The 19,707-nt window shown below is 39.9% G+C and overlaps 1 protein-coding gene across 12 annotated transcripts in view; it reads right to left on the reverse strand.

Moving 5' to 3' along the window:
* Positions 1 to 13,171: 13,171 nt before the first annotated feature.
* Positions 13,172 to 19,707, reverse strand: part of kcnma1a (potassium large conductance calcium-activated channel, subfamily M, alpha member 1a) — a 125,988-nt gene continuing 119,452 nt past the window's right edge. For 7 of the 12 annotated variants that reach the window (XM_068567596.1, XM_068567594.1, XM_068567601.1 and 4 more), the window contains one exon: positions 13,172 to 17,730. In XM_068567596.1, the coding sequence (XP_068423697.1) occupies positions 17,579 to 17,730 (152 nt within the window). In that variant the 3' untranslated portion in view covers positions 13,172 to 17,578. The remainder of the gene's footprint in view (positions 17,731 to 19,707) is intronic. The other 5 variants (XM_068567599.1, XM_068567605.1, XM_068567598.1 and 2 more) reach the window with 1 other exon arrangement.

Below are 19,707 nucleotides of genomic sequence, written 5' to 3' on the forward strand. Positions count from 1 at the left end.
CCCTCACTGTATGTCTTTAAGTTAACTACTTGTTACTGCCTTCATTATTTGCATTGCATTGTGATGAATTGTAAACAAAGAATACAACATGATCTTCAGGAAATTGCATCTAATGGAATATTGCTTCTCCTGTGTTTGTTTTTTTAGGTTTACATTTTATAATATTTGTATGATCACAATGGTTTTACAGTGCACTGTAAATGTGTGTGTGAATGTGAACTATGATTCCTTATTGCGACAATGTATATTCCTGCTATCTTTAAGCATCTTAGTTTAACTTCTCCAGGCAACCTTCCAATCTTAAATTTGGACATGAATGTTGTCATATTTCTGGCATTAAATTGTATGAGCTGGAATCCTTCAAGTGATTAAAACCGTTTGTCTGACATGTGTCTCCTGTCAAATTGCTCTAGAGTTTATTAAGATACTTCCTTCACATCAAGTCCTTCTGCCACCATAATATACTCTATTCCTAATGTTCAAATGTTCACATTCATATGTTTTTCCTGTGTACAGACTACACTGCCAAAAGAGCCCATCATTGTAATCACACTGTTACTCATAATTACAACCGTCAAAAGTGGTTATGAAAGATGTCCCTGACTGACGTTCATGTCATGAGACTTGATTGCATTACCTTCTCCCCTAAAGGTGAAGTAGCTGGACAAACCCTAGTGATGAGATAGAGACGAGATGTTTGCTGTACATGTATTTGGGATTTGAAAGAAGCCACGTTGAGCTTCAGTCCTACACGTCAATCATCCACAGACCGATAACAAAAGGTCAGAGATAGCCTCATGCAATGTTTGTTCACTATGTCTGTTTATTTCTTGCTTGTGTTTGCTTAAAGATTGTATGCATGTGAGAGTACGCGTGTTCGCTCGCTTGAGCTTATGCCCCACTTCCTACGGGACTGTGTGACCATATTACAGCTGACATGCCGTTCAGGAGCCTGGTCACTAGTGCCGGCATTTCAAAATGACAAGGTTTATTTGTCTGTGTTTTGATATGCTCAGAGGAAACTGGGGCTGACAGCCGGAGGAGGTAGGAAGAGGGGAGCCACAACAAGTTCCCCCCCGCACGACACAAAATGTCATCCTTCCCCTGGCTGCGGCGCGCACCCAGCCATCCTGCTGAAAAGAGCAGACATTTAAAACTTTGTGACATGTGTCACAGGCACTGCCATTGAGCCAGTGCCACTGACAGAGCTGGAATTGACAGGCCCCGAGCCACCGGAGCTGGCTGGGGGACACACCGAGTTTGGTGTGTGTCACTTCTCATCCTCGTCAGGGACGTATCCTGAGCTGCCACACCAACACAAACTGCATTATGGGATGGGCGTGGAGTGCCAGAGCAGGTTGACATATGCTTGACGTGCACCTTTGTGCATGCGAAGGTATGAATGGGGTGCCTGGCATCACAGAGAGAGGCTTAATTAAGGTGCGACCCACTACTACCTGTAGGAAATGACCCCTTGACCCTTCGCTCACTGCTGCTGCTACTTGGGAACCTCCTGGCTGAACAAATGGCGTGCCACTTCATCAGTAGATCAGTGCCTTTCTGGTAGAGAAGGCTCCTCTACTAGCCACTATATGTGTGCACACTCAAAATGAAAGTATAATTCTGTACCTACATGTTTTCTAGATCCATGCTTGAATTTTTAATATCTTAGAAATTAAATGATGAAATATGACACAATAAAATCCATGTTGTAATTTGCTTTCATAATACACACTAATTATATTAATGTTTTAAATATGCAGCGCATTCATATTGGAAAAGTGAAGAAAGTAACACTATTCTGATCTGCATGATTTTTGAGTGTAGTGTTGATGGAGACGGTTGTCTAGCAATGCATAAGGAAAATAGTAAAACAAAACAAAATGCAGACGATTAGTTAGTACACAAAAAAGAGTCCTAAGTAGTTTTTTTATATATATATTACATACGCTATTTCTTGACTTCAGATTTTGGATATGTTTGAATGTATTTACATACGGTATCATCTCTGAGCTCTCTATTACATTGGTGGCACAGCACAATTCACCTCCCCAAAAGGCACACTATTGTGTGACTCACTGTCAAAGGAACTAAGGACCAATCACCCTGTCACTACGTATCACCCCGCAGCCTGATGACTGATTGGCATGAGCTAATGCAAATGTACAAGGAGGCAGAGGGAGGAGAAAGAGACTTGTCTTTATGAGTGACAACTGACCACTGATAGCAGAGCAGCAAACAGGACGGGGTGAGATTTAGATTTAACTGTCCTCCTGGCTCTAGACACCCAGCCCCCCTGACATACAAACTCTTTTCCTCCTGCACCTGAAGACATTTGGCAACACATCGCTGTCTCACTTGATCCAGAGAAGCCAAAGGAGAAGGGGGCTGGGGGTTGGAGTGGCCCTTATTTCCGGGCCGGTCTTAGATGAGTAACATTTGTCATTCAGGGTTGTGCTATAGTAATTAGCTTGTCAGTGGGCACCAGGCTGAGCTGGCTTTTTTCTGCTAAGAAAGATGGACAGACTGACACAGGAGCTGACAGCCAGTCGATAATGTGGCAATTAATGTCATAAATAATTCCACCGCCAATTATATCAAAATGGACTCTGTTCTTTCACCTTGCCCGGTCCTCCCTTATCATTTCCTCTGATAAGGGGAACAACCGTCTTCATCCTCCCTATAATTATGGGGCTTTTTATATGGAAATGCAAAATGGCTTCACTCTTCCCACATGTTTATAGCACAGAGGTGAAGAGTGGAAAGAGCGAGACATAGACAATAAATGTAAAATGCTAATGAATCTGTGTTTTGTGCCCTTCACCTCGGGTATTTCTACGGGTCATATAGTGAGACCTTGAGGCATTACAAATGTCATTGGATGCACGAAAGAAGCAAAAAAAAACTTGATTTGAAAATTCAGACAATTATGTGAGAGAGATCGATTGGAGCTGATATTCTAAAGGTTGAGAAAGCTTAAGCAACAGTGAGAATATTGATCCTGACGTCCCATCACTCGGTGGGAAAAATGATATCCATTCTCTGTTTTCAAGATGCAGGTCAATCAATCGCAGCAGGTGAGAATACACGGTGAGCTCGAATCAACAAGGGTTCACTGAATAGTAAATGTGCCGTATATTGAAGCGAAATAAAATGGGAAAAGTGTGAATTTGCTTTGAAATGGTTATTATCCGGCACCTCGGCCTGTTTCCTCTGCCTCATTTGTCTCGACAAGTGACTCAGTTACTGCGAATGGTCTCCATCAGCCTGACACTAAACTCTTCCTGTGAAATGTATGAGCAAATAAAGTGAGCTCAGCACATGTAAAGCTCTCCTAATGCATTGTAAAACAGCCTTAAACACATCAGATGTATCTTCGGGATGGGAAGGTCGCTCGGATGGTAATATATGGCCTGTGCTGAGAAGTCTCAAGGTCGTGTCAGATGTGCCTACATAATGCATGATTTCCCGTTACTCTTACAGACTCCAATCATGCCTCACAAGCCTTGAGATGAAAATTTTACTAAGTAAATCAGCCACCTTGCTGGCATTTCTATTACCCCTCTGTGTGCACTGACAGAGAAGATGAATAACGCTAAATAATAACATGTGATAACAAATCATATTTACTACTCATAGAGAGGGAAGCGGCAGTGGATGTAAAACCGTTAGCTGGGTTTTGTTATTCTTTCATCTTGCCTGTATGGATTTTACTTCAGTTTTTTTTTTTATTTTATGTGTGCGTGTGTGTAAATGTGTTCTTTGTACTTTATGGAGATGAGTGTGTCACTCCTCCACTTGTCACTGTCCTCTTGTTAGATTGTGTGCGTAATTATTGTGTCATTTATTGCACGAGGATTGCTTGCTTTGAATAAAGCAGTTAAATGACCCTGTTAGCATAATTAATTTAACCATCCTGCGGGGCTGCAAAGTCGGAGTCTCATGAATATTAATTATTGTCAGTGTCAGTGCTAAATATTGTACAACAACAATGCAACATGTTTTTGTTTTGTTTTTGTTTTGAAGTGAAACATTGTTTGATGCAGTTTTTGACTGGAATTTTGACAGTTTGATCCTGAATCACTTTCTCTAAATTTTCTTTTAGCAATAACACATTTATGTGGAAGAAACATGTAAAATACAATACGTCCCAACGATGACCAGATGAATATGAAAAGAGACATTTTCTCTTTTTTTTACAGCAGCTAAATCATAAAACCATATTCATTTGCCAGAAAACATACAGTAATTATACAGAATGGTCTGGCAAAGGATATGTTGGTATTTTAATATACGGTATGCCCTACAGCTAATACTAAACATGACACAAAAAGTCAACCATTGATTTTACACGCTTGACTTGAACAATCAAACCTTTCTAATAAAATTCCTCGAAATATTGGCATTTAATTCTTTTCTCCACCATCGTCCTGAGGGTGTGTATGTTTGCTTGTATGTCCGGTGTTTATCTGACAACTGCACGTGAACAACAACCAGAAAAAGCCCTCAGGGAAGACGATTTTCACACATGGGCAATTCTGTATGACTCCATTGAGGCACAAGAGAATACTTGAACAAACAGTGTATTGTACGTTGAGCTGGGTGATGTGTACCTACCAATGATATCGCACTCCATTGTGCAACTGGCTGCTGCCGTGCATGTGACTGCCATTGTGGGTCACCATGAAGAGCCTGGTGGAAGGAGAAATTACTATTCAAAACGGAAAGAGAACATTTCCCATGAATGTCTTTGAACTGTAAACAATGTTTATACATTTCATATGAATACACACTTTATGGGCCTCACAGTAGTGTGACCTGGGGGAAGTGTGTGTTGTGTTGCGTGTCAGACTTGGTGGTATTTCCTGCGGCGCTCCGATCCTATCTACGGGGTCCTCTGGAGGGCAGCCTTTCAAACGGCTCAACTTGGCCTTGGCCGATGACAGTGACGTACAGAGGCAGTCGATTTTTGACACACGGCTGTGACTAATTGTGAGGAAAAGGTAAAGGACATTTGTTCTGGGGCCATTCTTAAAGACATGGAGATCCAGCCCACATCCCGCGGGTATGGCTTAGCACAAATGAAATCCTTGAATCATGAATACTCTGAAGGTGAGCAGCTATTTACTGCAGCCAATCTTGCTTTTATGGGAGTAATATTGGTGGTCAGCTGCAGAGAGCTCATGTTTTAAGTATATTTGTGTTCTCTTCGTGGAGAGCATTTAAAGGAAGCTTATTGACTTTAATTTGTCTTCCAAAGTACAGCAGTTTGGCTTGTTGTAATAAGTAATATTTGTGTAATGCACATCATTATTATTGGGAAAAAAGTGGTTCAAAAAGGCACATCACTTGAGGTACGAACTAGGATCAAAGCATTTGCAAAAAATAAATAATTTAACAACTATAATAGTAAACATGGAATCAAACACCTATCACATTGAAGTGCAAGATCCAAAATTGGGAACATTTTGATTTCCTCTACATTGCTCTCAACATGACAACCACGGCTCTTAGCGAAAAGTGCTAACAGTGTAAACTAAAGTGAAAGTGCTGAAAGAGTCCAGTACCTGAGGGAGAAACGGAGGGTGGGTATTCTTACGTGACGACACCATTGGTAAGGAAGGCAACTGGATTGCTGTTTGAGAGCAATGCAGAGCAGAGAACAACACACAGAGGGAGAGCAACTTCATTGTCCAAGCACTTCCAGTATAATGTATCTTCACATCCTGTAAATATCCTTTGAATTCAGTCAATCAAATAAAAAGTCCAGCAGGTATGTCTGTATGTGAAGCTTCTGATAAAAAGTAAAAGGTCTAAACTCACTATTGATTTACATGAGGCTATTAAGAATTTAAAAAAATGAAAATCAGTCGTTTGTCAACTCTTGATTATCCAATAAGACTAAAAAGACTCTTCAGCCATTCTAGCAGCTCTTTGAGACTGTACTTAAAATATTTTTTTTAAATGAACATGCTCACAGTAGCAATGCTAGCATACTGACATTTAGCAGTTTGTACCATGTTCACCGGCTTAGTTTAATGTGTTAGCATGCTAAAATCTGCTGAAATTTCTGCACTAAATAAGAAGTACCGCTGAGTCTTATGGGCATGTTATTAGTTTTGAAGGAGCTTTGTCATAAACCAAAGAATTGGACAATGTCATCATAAGGGCACAGGAACATGAATGTCTATACAACATGTCATGGTAAAATATATTTGTCTTTGTACATAGACAATCATTTATGTGTTGATGTAGAGGGTTGAAAGAAGCTAACTTCAAAAATAATAAGGAAAGGATAAGTAAAATGGGTAGAAGTATTGCAAGAAAAAAAACTATATATGGATTTATATTTGCCGTGAAGTAAAGCTTAACGTCAATTTTCTTTTTGGCCCATTGTTTCTACTGCTGGCCCTGGTTCCCAGAGGCCTGAGGCTGGCAATACTGAAGATATGTGAAGGCAGAGTTGTTCTCATATCAAACTACACAAATTTCAAATATGCATATGGTGATTTAATGCCAATAGCAGAAAATATTGAATTTCTCACAAGAGTTAGCTTGAATATCCCTGAGCTAAAGGTTTACAGGTCGTTCTTCTTCTCTTCTCTATGTGTGGGTAAAAATCAGCCGTGAACCTTCGCATTTGGGTATTAGCAATGTTTTTGTTTTTTCCTCATTCTCAGACAGGCAGATAGGCCTAACCTTGTCCGTCTCTCCAAATATATTGATTAGCTTGTGAAAAGAGAGGCTGTGAGATCGACTGCACAGGCTAAACTTGAAGTAATTGCGGCATTCCATCATTTCACAGAGAGGGCAAAAAGTTGTTGTTGTACATGACTTTGAAAATGTCAAAGCAGAATGTTATTGTCTTTGAACAAAAAATAAAATGAGTGTCCCTGTATTATTATCAGTATAAGGATGATGATGATGATGATGATGGTTTGCAACATGGCAACCTGAGCTGCCTGATTTAAGCACATAATCTTGATTTCATGATAAAGCACCAGTTTCAATGACAGTCTGCTATTGCTCGTTTGTCAGATAGAAAATCCAACCATCAGCGATGGGTTTAGAGAGGAAGTCTCGCCAACTTTTCCAGAGGAAAACAAATTACAAATGGCAGTGGCGGGCAGAAAAAAAAAGAATAAAGGCATCCTCTGCGCCTTTGTTGTTCTCCTTTAATTTGGTTAATCGCCCCCAGGTAAAGATTAACTGCCCTTGCCAATTTAATTCAGCCTCAAATGATGCTGCTACAAGGTCACTTTTTCTTTTCTTCCTCTCTTCCTCTGTCTCTTTATTCACTCCCCCTTTGACCAAACCCCCCTCGCGTCTCATCTCCCCCTCTCGTCCAATTCTCTTCCGAGAGCAGGATTGAGTTGTCATGTAGTTCTAATAGGCAGCACAGGGAATCATTAGTCCACCTCGGCTCCCTGACTGATGGGTATTTCACTCCAATCATCTGAGTACCGTGCGCGTTTGCGTAGGTGTGTGTATGTGTGCGTGTGGAAAGAGCGGGAGTAAACACCCCTCCTCCCTCCACTCCACCACTGCATTGTGCCCCTTACTGCTATTGACGGAGTGTCAGAGCTGAGGGGAGATGTCTTAATCAACTTGGACACACTGGGCATTGATTTGACAAGCTGCTGTAATGACCTTCTTGTTTGCGTAAAGGATCACTGTTTATCTGGGCCACAACTGAAGCGCTGAGCATGCCTCATTGTCATGGAAACTATTATCACCGCTGAATTTGGATGGGTCTGTCTCTGTCCGTCTGTGTCACATGCACAAATACAATGTCTCTTGAACACACATGCAGCCATATTGATATATGTTTGAGGTGTTTACTGTGTGTGTGTGTGTGTGTGGGGGGGGGGGGGTTGCGTGTGTGCACGTGCATAATGTACATATGCTCGTTTTTGAGGGTTAACACTCCCAGTCAAAATTGTCAGGGGTCAAAGGGAAATGCTATAATTGGTGTCAACATCTTTTACATCAATGTTATGGAAATCATTACAAACTGGATGGATTGACTAAAATGGCTCGATAATCCCTAGACAGTTCTTTTATATACCTGCCTTTCAGCTTTTGGAAAATTATTTTAAACGTTGAAGCTCATTGATTTACTAAATGACCCATCATGACGTCTGACAGGGACAGCTAATTCTCAATGTGAAAATTAAGAAACACAGGTTTTGTAAGCTTCTACAAAAGGTCTGTCTGTAATTTTGTGTGTTTCTTCTCCTTCGACTTCTCCTGATTTGATGGCAGGCCTCATCTTAGAGGCTGTGTGAACTTGATTCTTCTTTTTCATATGAATTATGATCTTCTATCAGAGAGTGCATGTTTAAAGATGAAGAGAAAGATTGCCTTTGTTTGTGTTCAGGCACTAGCACATAAACGGTGTTGTGCTCCATCACCTGGTTCATGGCCACAGGCACAGCCTGTTGCCTTAAGAAGAAGACACTGCTGAGTCGATTTGCAGGGATCTCAGGTTCAGGCTGCTGTCAGCTTCTGTCAGGGCAATCAGCAACACTCAGCCTCCCCTGAATAGCCCGCACAGCAGACGGTAAATATTATTGGCATTCTGACACCCTCTTGCTGCGACCAAGTGTGTAAAATTGTTAATAAGGAACATGATGGGGCCACTGCATGCTGTCGTGAGAATGGAAAAGCTTGCTCTTGTTGGCAATTATCCAAATAACAGGATGAGGCGCCTGCGGACAGGTGATTTAAGTCCTTAACAGAGTGGTGAAGAGGTTTGTTTTGGCAGGGAGGAAGTTAGGAAAAGTCAGAGAGGGCACATGGTAAACATTGTCCTTGTGCTTTACCCATCAATACACCTCCTTATAAATTGTAAACAAAGACCCTTGTATGCTCTGTTTGGAAAAATTGTTAAAGACACTGTCCATAGACGAGGCACTTCAACACTTGAGGGCTATTGGACATTATGTATGATAGTCATCTTAACAATATTAAAACAGGTAAAGGTTGTTGGTGTGTCAGCTTTAAGAGGTTGAGAACGAGTTGCTTGTTTACTGAAATCCACTGTTATTAGTTATTTCTATGCCTCCCCCTGAAAGTCTCAATGTGACACTGCGATAAGGCACAGCGTATTCCCTCCCTTGCATAGAGCGCGTAAGTCATTACTTTTAAAGGCATATAGTATCTGCAAGTCACAGAAGGACACGTTGATAGCAGAATAAAGTACACAATCGTAAACGTTTATGCCAGTGTTCCTCACTGTTTGATTACATTTTTATGGTTCATATTCTGATACGGCTTGTTTTTGCTGCTTTAAAGCAATGAGACAGGCCCAGAGGTGGCATTTCTCCTTTGCTTTATGGGGGGAGAGGTGCCTTGAGGAGAGTCCTGCTTGGTTTCGTTCGGTAAACACACTGCCAAGCTAAATGGCTGATCAATCAATTTCAGTGGGATCGATCTGCATCAGTTCTGCCTGCATGCACACACCCGGAGCCACTTTATTGTAAATCAATCATTTTGAAAACAACTCACAGAGGGGCCCGTCCTCACTAACAAGCCATCAATTCCAGCACCCTTATCAGGCCACAAATCAACAGCCACAAAAACATCTGCTCCATTTCCATCGCTTTCCCCCTCTGCCTTTCTCTGTCTTTCACCCCCATTCTGTCCCTGCCGCTTGTTGTGTTTTGATGGTGTGTCTAGCGAAGAGAAGAGAGGAGAGGTTGCGAATCTTCACCTCGCCACTTAAGATAACCCAAGGGTAATAGTGTTTGCACATTTGAGAGAGAAATGAGGACAAATGCCAGGGTGGGTCATACATTCTCCTTCTGACCGGCTGTTTGACGTTGGAGTGTGAAATTGCACACTTCGGCTGAGGGGCCTGCAGGAGGAGGAGCGGGCAGGGAAGGGCCCAGAGACTTACGAGATGTCTACTGATTTTGAGCTATAAGAGAGGACTGGTTCAACGTCTGAGAAGTCAGCTGTCCCTCATCACAACACCTCAGAATTGGTGCTGCGCATGACGTTTAAAGGGTTCTCGGGAGATGTCTCAGTACCCTTGACACAGGCGACACAGTGAATCTAGAAGCCGATAATTTCACTTGAAAAAATCGCCGCGTTACATAAAGGTTAAAAATCAGCTTACTTTGATCCTGCTTGATGACATGCTTATCACTGCCAGGCTTTGCTTAGACATGCTGCACCAGGGATTTACTTTCTCAATAAATAATTTGCCCCTTTTAGAATAACTGTATCTGTTAACCCAACCTACATTTAGATGCTACGTATCCCGATGTAATGCCCAAACATTCACAGTCCTGACATGACAGCATAGCACGATACCTGATGTGATGTCCTTTGCTCATCAGCTGTCACTGTCTCCATGGAGATTTAAGAGCCAAAGTGGACCGAATGCGATTCCCATGCTATTCCTCCCCATCACTGAGGATCCCTGTTGATTGACAGTCTGACTGGTGAAAGTGATGGAGCAGCTAATAGCATGTCAGTAAACATAACTCAAGACCAGTGCCAATGGATAGAAGGATTGGCAGTGCAGCTTGGGCCACGGGATCACCACCCCGTCCGCATGGTGGGGATTGGTAAAATACAATATATATTTATCTTGGGCTTCACATGGTTGTAGTCAAGGTCAGGCAATACATGTGTATTGTATATAAACTGTCAAATGGTGAAGAAATAGGCAAATGTTTGTGTTGGTGTCAATACCAGAGGTGGACTAAAAGTACTTTGATCCGTTACTTATCAGCTTCGAGCAATGAGGTCCTTCAACAATAACAGTATGGGTAGTATGGTAAGTATGGTTATTAATGTTATTTTAATTAAGACATTATATGTAACTTTGGCACTTCTATTGACTTTCACTTTCTACTATACAAGGCCTTTCATGACATTTTATACATTCTATACTATAGTTTTGACTTTTTCAAGACATTGAGTTCATTGAGGGATAGACATTGAGGTATCCCATGACCTTTTCAACATACTATACTAAGAATTTGTATGATATCCTATATTACTCTATGTATTTTTTTAATATTGTAAAAATTAAAAAAAAAATTAAAATACTATACTTTAACGTTTTATGACACTACAACTTTATAATGGCTATACTGAGAATGTTGTATGTATGTTTCATCACGGTCTATACTAAGATTATTTTATTACATATTGCACTGGGACATTTAGTATTATACTGTACAATTATATTTTAATTGTACGTTTTATTGACATGTTAAACTTAAATGTTTTATATGCTATAACATTTTGAGGAAAGTTTTACAACCTTTATTATGTACTTATACCATGTTTTTTTTAGGGCATATACAAAGGCTCTTTCTATGATATGCTGCTATGAACTCTCCTTTCCACTAGGGGCCTGTGTCTTGTTTCATGTTTATTTTCTGTCGTTCAGGATGTTGATTGTCAGCTAATGAGCCACACCTGTGCCTGGTGTGGTTCCCGCTTTAAAGTCTCTCAACCTGAACACTAACGGCTCTTCCTTAGTGAACACACCTGCTGTTTTGTTTTGCTTGTTTCAGACATTTTCACACATCCACATGGAGATTTATATTGCTGACTCTTCTGACTACTCATATTACAGTGAATTTTAAATTCCATTTAATGACTTTCTTAAGAAACCCATTACTATGAATTGTATTGGCATGCTATACTGTGACTTATTGCACCTTTTGTTTTTTCATGTCATACTCAATATCTTTTTTTCATACTATATTTATACTAAAGGGTCGTTTAAATGACATGCTATTACTTTTTAAAAAAACATTAAACTATAAATTGTATTGACATGATATACGTGACATTTTTATGACATACTATACCGGAAAGTTGTATTATATTTTCTGTGACATACTATACTATATGTTCTTTATGACATACTATGACTAATATAATGATTATAAACAATTAAGACATACAATTACTTTTTTCATGACATACTATACCTTTGACATTTTTCAATGACATAGTTTATGGTGTCATTTTTATGACATTTTATGCTATTGCTTTCTTACTTTTTCCTGGCATCTTCACCGACCACTTTTGAACCCACCCACAGAACCCGAACACTTTTGCAAAAACAGTAGATAATGTATTTATTGTTTGGGTATGTATTATTTATCATTAATCCAGTTCAATTAGACATATGTAATAATAAATATTGTTTTGATGTTATTTAATTGAACTTTCATTTGATAGTCAATGGTTACGTAATACTTACCATCGTACTTACCGTAGTACATCAGCCTAAAACCAGCCTTCATTTTACTTAAAATAAGAGAATATAATGTATTTATTAATAGAGTATGTACTATTTATCATTAATCTAGTTCAATTAGAAATCTGTAATAATAAATATCCATATGGGACAAAATCATAAAGCACGAGTTTGACATTTTTGTGAAGTTTTGGACGTCGCCGGGTCAGCCATGATGGGTCTGCCACCGGCAGCACGGCGACAAGCTCCACGGCGACAAATCATGATGTGTCTCTGTGTCAAAAGTGGTCAGGTTCTTGTGGTGAGGTTCTTTTAGAACCTGACCACTTTTTACTTAGAACCCGCCCATAGAACTCGACCAGTTTTCTTCTTCCCACAGCACATCGGCGTGCCACTGAACGTTGCAGGCGCTTACGTCGCTATGCCGCAGCAAGACGCTAGTAAACCATTATTTTTTACCCACGTATAATTTAGTTCCCGCTTTATTATTTAGATCAAACCTTGAACTTAGAACCCGCTTTTGACTTACGAGATTGACCACTTTTGACTTAGAACCTGCATATAGAACCCGAACACTTTTGAAATAAGAGAAGATAATGTATTTATTGTTAGGGTTTGTATATGTTTCTTATGGCCTCTTTTTTTAACTCAAAAAATGTAACGGTATGTTTTGCATGATGTAATTTGTCATTGTAAGCTACAGCTGTAAGATAAGATTCTAGCAGTCTAAAAATAATGATATCTCCCTTTAAAATGAAACATATAATATTACATTAAAGAAGTTATTAAGTATAAGTAAATAAGCAAAATACTCATACCTCTAATTTGTACAGTAATTAAGTAAATATATCTTGTCTGCGGAATAAAGAGTGATGGAAGGTGACTGAGGTAGTGCAATAATAGAGGAAACATTTCTTTGTAGTTGAAATAATAAAGAGATTTAGAACACAAATACATCCATTTTAATTTGAGAAAATACAAAAAGAAACCATGTACAATCTATGTACAAACTTTTTGTACAAGACAGTAGATTTATCAGCAGATTATATTTGACAGAGTCAGGTAGATCAACTCAGCACCATCAAATATTCAATGTATTCATCATATCGAGAATGCATACAAACTAATTAGACAGCTATGTCAAACTCCTGTTTGCTGCAATGACAATGTGCCAACAAATCCTTTCTGAGATATGCAAGAGCAATGTCCTGATTCTTCCTGAACTGATATGCAGCCAAAAGAAATTAACAATATTGTTACTTTTCTCAAAAAAAAAAACAATTGCTGAATGCAATTTTAATGTATTGTTAAGACTTGAGACCCCACCTCCCATCCCTACAAGTATTATATGTTCTATGATATCTATTACAATTCCCAGCAAATAATTTATTTGTCCATCCTTTACAGCAAAAAATAGATAAACAAGAATAATGCAACATACTGTAAAAGTTACGTATGACGCATCATCGTCTTTGATTTTGTTCAGTGGACAACAACACATCTGACGTTACAGGCATGTGCCTCTACGTGCATCTTTCAGTCATCCATAACTAATAACACTACACAACATAAACCGTTAGCCTGTAACCAAACACACATCGGAGACGATACGTGTGGTTTAAGGACTGGCTGCCCCTCAGGCCTCCTGAATGCCACTTTTCGCAATAGTGGGACTTAATATGGGCCCTCCACTTGACCGCTTGCACTGCCTGGCACTATACTGGCATGGAGGCAATGATGGCTTGGATGTTCTCCATGCCAGTACAAGACACCATTCTCACAGTGGAAAACACTTGGACTTAGCTCCCTAAAAAGCGAGCGTACGTCCCTGAATGACTGAAGGATGCTTGCTCAACAAAACTCTTCATGGCACTTCAAAAAAACACTCTAAAACTTTAGAGGTATACAATGCAAAGACCTAAAACATCTAAGAGACATATGACAAGGTGTAGGAAGGAGAGACATCTCAGTCCAACTGTTGTGAATAACGCCAGCCTGAATGAGTCGCACAATGAGGGTTCAGGTAGAAAAAGCACAGTAATCAAGTGTTTCGAAAACAAATGGGGCATTACTTTGTGAGTTTATGTTAATGCCAGTTTGCAATATGTATCGTTTTATTTCTGAACAATTCTATGTTTAAGTAGCTCATAAAATACTCTGTAAACAAATAATAAGCAGTTGTGACAGATTGTGACAGATGACAAGCTGACAAAATGGAATGTAAACCCTGTAATAACACAAAGTAATAAAAAAAGAGGAAAAATTAAGGATGTTGTCTCTTTTTATCCCCTCCGCTAAATTGGAGCTACCTTCCATCATTGTGATGGCTGATGAACCAGATTAAATTCCACCTGACTTTTACCACTTAAAACCAGGATCTTTCCTTTTCAAAATACACATTTGTCTTTTATTTAATTTTTTTTTCAACATAACAATCAGTTTGTCGATTGTATGTGTATTAGGTTACTGCCATTATCAAATGTTAAAAGTTCCTTATTGTTCAGGCTAGCAAGTATGCCATTAACAACCCGATTATACATACATTTTACTCACATGTTTTTTTTTTTAAAGAAATCTATTTGCTACAAAGTGTGACAACAATGTAATCACAGTTCAAAAGTTCACTTCAGGACAATGTGTGAAGCTCCAGTATAGTTGCACCACAACCAGTAACGGACATTGAAGCTCAGATAATTTTTGTATTTGAAAAAGAAATGTGGTTTATATAATGGGTGAATTTACACAAACATTTCTAGAAACAATGTTTTTTTCCATATTCAGTATCTTTTTTTTTTTAAAATTTCTGATCACTATTCCTTTGCAGCCAATGTAAAAGAATAATGTCAATACAGAGACATCGTCTTCCTGTCGTATGTTGTGGGAAACATCAGCACACTGTGCTTTAGTGTACACGCTTGTTCTCCAAACTAGGAACCTAATTTAGGTCAAACACATTTAATGAAAGTCATTCAGTTCTGGCCTGACCACAGAGGGCTTCCCGTTATTATTACCACTCTGATCTGCTCTCCATCTAAACTACAACATTCAGCTCCAAAATATAATCCCTTTTTACTTATCTTTCCATATACATGTTTGCAGCTAGGGATACTTAGTAGTAGACGCATTATTTAGATACGACTCATCTGTGCATCTAAAACAGATGAGCCTTAATCTTTTTATATAAACACTCAATGAAGCTGAGCTGCCAGGCTGAAGATGGTTTCACAACGCAAGTTAGCCTAAGCTCTATTGGCTCCAGAGTGATGCAGTTTTCTTAAAGACGGGGCGTGGCAGATAAAAAAATATTTTGTTTTAATACGATATGAAATTAATGATGATATAGTCCAACACAAAATTAAAGATATTGAGTATCTGTATCTCATATAGTACCTTTCACTTGGTTCTTGTCTAGAAAAATAATTATGTTTATGAAGACAAAATAGTTATGCTTAAATGTATAAATACAACTACACATTTGCATGAAGTTTATGTATTAGGAAAACAAGGCTACCACCTCAATCCTCCTCTCCTTCATCACAGATGGATTTGGATCTATCAGTGCCTAAACATGTGCAAAATATTGTATGCAAACATCGCACACAGGCTAGCATAAAGAACACTGGTTCCTCTCCAGTATCCTTATTAGAAGTCTGTGTGGCATTGTTGCATTTCCATCCAACTATGTTTGAGCTTTCCCCTGCGTTAGAGGACTGAACGTAGCAGCTTAACTCCTGAGAGTTTTGTGGCGTGTGACATCTGGATCGGCAACAGAGAACATCCAAGCTCTTTACTGCCTCTTTGCCAACCCTGTGCCAGGCAGTTGCTTTGATCAATGGAGGGCCCATTATTGCCCACTTTTATGCAATATGTGGCATTTTTTTTACTTAGGCGCGAAATTTTTGTAACAGACAAAAACATTCAGAAAATACACCACTCTTCTTTGTGATCCCAAATTCTACCGCAGTTATCACGGCAAAGCATCAACAGCGGGCACGCAGCTGCTGTTTGTGTTACCTTTGCTCAATCATAGTTGGAGATTTTGTTTTGATGCAACATAGTCATTTAGTTTATAGATCCAAACCCTGTAGATTTTTTTTGACAGTTTCTTTTTCTACCATGACTTCCACTTTCAGAGCAAAGATCCCCCATGCTGCTCCTTCAAAGGTGTACCATCACATACACGGCGATGGAGCAGATGACAGCACTGATCATGATGCGTGGCTGCGATGCACGCACGCACACACGCACACACGCACACAAACACACACACACACACACACACACACACACACACACACAGCGTGCACATAACGTAAATGCTCCTGAACACATGAAGGACAGGGTAAGTTGTTTTTCTTCCGTCTCATGTACTCGGGTTGATCACCAGCACTGTATCTGTAATAGAGGTGGCTCAGGCACATATCATGCAATAGGAGCTTAAAACAGAGTCACAGGCTTGATGATCTGACATATCAGCAGAAGACATGTAGGTACGGAGTTCTCTTTCAGCCTGCATACGCCAACAGTGCACTATTCTCTGTGTTTCATTGGCGACTGTTTTGCAGGATGACTTTGTTCTGCAGGGTTGGAATGCTCTCACTCAACAGGACGAGTCGACGGTGAAGTAGCAAACTTTAAGCAATGGCATAATTTATAACAACCTAAGAACAAGATTAGTATGCCTCCGAAACCAAGCAGTTCTCCCTCTTCCTTCTTTCTTTCCTTCCTTCTATCCTTCCTTCATCTCTTCAATGACATATTATTGGGGGGAGAATCTGAGGGTTCCAGTTGTTCTGTCAAAACAAACTTGTCCAGTTTTAGTGCAAATAGAACAGAAGCAGACGGGGGATATGAAGTTGGTGAACCCAGTTGGTTTGACGTGAGGCCTCTGGGTAGATCTTTGGGAGATGATATGATCAGTTTATCGCTGCAACCGTTATCCTCCAACAACCAGTCACCTTAGCAATGGAGTCTGGCCACAAAATGAGGTGAACTATTGCAAAGAATTACAGGAAGTACTCTTTTTTTTGTCAACTCTTAAAATAATTCCAAAAAGTGCTTGAAGGAAGGGGCTGTACAATCCTTAGTTGATTGTCATTATGTACATCACTATGGATACATTAATAAATAAAACAATGTCCAAGAGCATGGAAGAAACATTAAAGGTATACACATAGGAGGTCCCTTCCAATTTGGGTTTCTGTCCAACCCTTGGTTAGAAGAATGAGTGAAGAGAAATGTGTCAGTCTTCAACATCCCTGTCATCATCAATCCTCCATGGGTGATCTCCCATCTCTTTTGAAAGAGTGTATAGATGTCTGGTGAGTCAGCAAGAAAATGCTGTGTTCAGCATTCATCTTCAACTTCTCTGATTGGCGGAATCAGACTACTAGTGGATTTGTATTGGTTGACTTGGTTGGCCATGTGAGTGCTCATGGGCTTGATCTGAATGTTCCGTGGGTAGGCATTTTCTGGTTCATCTGTAAACCATTTCTTTTCTGGAAGAAGACGAGAAGACAGAGTTAGTTTCAAAACATATTCAATGTTGGATTACTTACAACCGTACTGCCTCAGATTAAGTGGTAGATTTGAATGGCATTAACATCAAACCATGAGGTCCAATTTAAATCAGTTTTCCAGCTTTATTGAGCCATTTTCAATGTCATGGTGTTGACATGGTGCTATTGTGTAATCAAGCACAGCTGTGAAAGAATTATAATCTACTAATTTGGTGCAATCTAGCCATCCAAATAATTGTATTCACTTCAAACTAGATTATCTACCAGGTGCAAAGCAAAGCACAGTTTAGAAGAAATGGTGGCATTGTCTAGTACATGGGTAGACAAACTACGGCCCGCGGGCCGTGTCCGTGCGTTTGACGCGGCGCAAATTTTGCGTGACTTAAGCCAATCAGCATTGAGAAGCTTTGTCCGTCATCCAAGTCGCAAGTGGAGGGCAGGAACCACCATGAGTTCTCCTGGGGCTGCACAAACTGAGGTGGGCACGTGCACAAGTTTAAATTATTGTCTAGAGTTTCTTGTGAGCTTTTAGATGACACACACGTCAATTAGTGTGTATGTTTCTGGCAAACAACAGCTAACGCCTGTACAGTCTGTGCATTAGCTGTATCAGTGGTCCAGTTTATTTGCCCCTGAACACTCCACCTATCACTTTTGTGCAATCTTTGCATTCTCTGACACTTTCTGGGAAGCTATGTTGAAGAAGATCTTTTTTTTTAAACAAGCACCAAATGCAAAATTGTTGAGGTGGAGGCAGAAATATTTAGACATAAATATCTAAAAAAAAAAACTGGGAAAAAATACATTTAAAAGGTCTTGGATGTCCCAATACCACTATAGGTAATAAAAGAAAGTATGTTATTTCTGTAATTTGAATGGCCTGACCCTTTAGGCTGACTAATAACTTAAAAATATATATATATTCTAAAAAGTAATATTTCATGGTAAGCTTTACTTTCATGCTGCCATTATGGGATGGAAGAGATTTGGAAGATTTGGATAAGTCATTTTGAAGATAATCTCTTCATGTTTAAGTAGGCTATGAGAGCAATGTTTCTGAGCGGTGTGAGGGAAGGGAGAGGTGTGTGCCAGCTGTCAGAAGTTTGTAAACTCGCTCCTAGCACTTCATAGGCATCTGCAATGCCATTCAAGATGTCACTTCCTTTTGGGGGAAGTTGTAATATAAAATTTTACCTTGGCTATGTGGAGCAAACCGTGTGTGTGCCTGCCGGTATGTGTGCGTGTGTATGTGTGTATGTGTGTGTTCATGTACATTCGGGCCTGCATGTGTGGAGATTCATTTGTGCAAGCTTGAGTGTGTGTCAGCAAGCTGAAGGCTGTAGGGCCGTGTGTTAAAGTAAAGGCATTTGATGTGTAGAATTGTGCCTGAGGTGAAGCAAGATGTCTGCCATCTCTCTCCAGAGTCTGCTGCTGATACGGTGAACTTAGTGATGTCGCCTCGAACCAACATATCAGGTGCACAGGGTTACAAGGAGGTAACTCGTATCCCCCTTCAATTTACACTTTAAATTAGTCACACCTCCCACTTTCCTGGTGTGACCAATGGCACAGGGCTGGACACACTTTCTTAAAGTTGTGTAAAGAAGTAAGCAATTGGCTGCATCAGGGGGATTTGAATCAGCCTGACCTACATGTGAGCTGTGATCTGGGTTTGTACAGTTGGACAACGTGTTGCTACTCTGTGATTTGTGTTGATGCCGTGACAATAATGACCAGCGCTACTCAATAAGAGCATGGACACAACATTTAAGGGCGCTTTCACACCGTGAGCTTGGTTCATTAGGCCCAAACCAAAGGGGGGGGAAAAAGGATACATTGTTGCATTTCGGTTCTGGTCCGGTTCCTGTTCATTCTGACTTTTTACAAACGAATCAGAGGAGTAAACATGAAGTAATACAGACTGACAAGTCACTTGTTGATTGGACTGTTTTGGCT

Source organism: Clinocottus analis, unplaced genomic scaffold, assembly GCF_023055335.1.
Source record: "Clinocottus analis isolate CAN_PGR_092001 unplaced genomic scaffold, fCliAna1.0.p SCAF_8, whole genome shotgun sequence".
Taxonomy (NCBI): Eukaryota; Metazoa; Chordata; class Actinopteri; order Perciformes; family Cottidae; genus Clinocottus; species Clinocottus analis.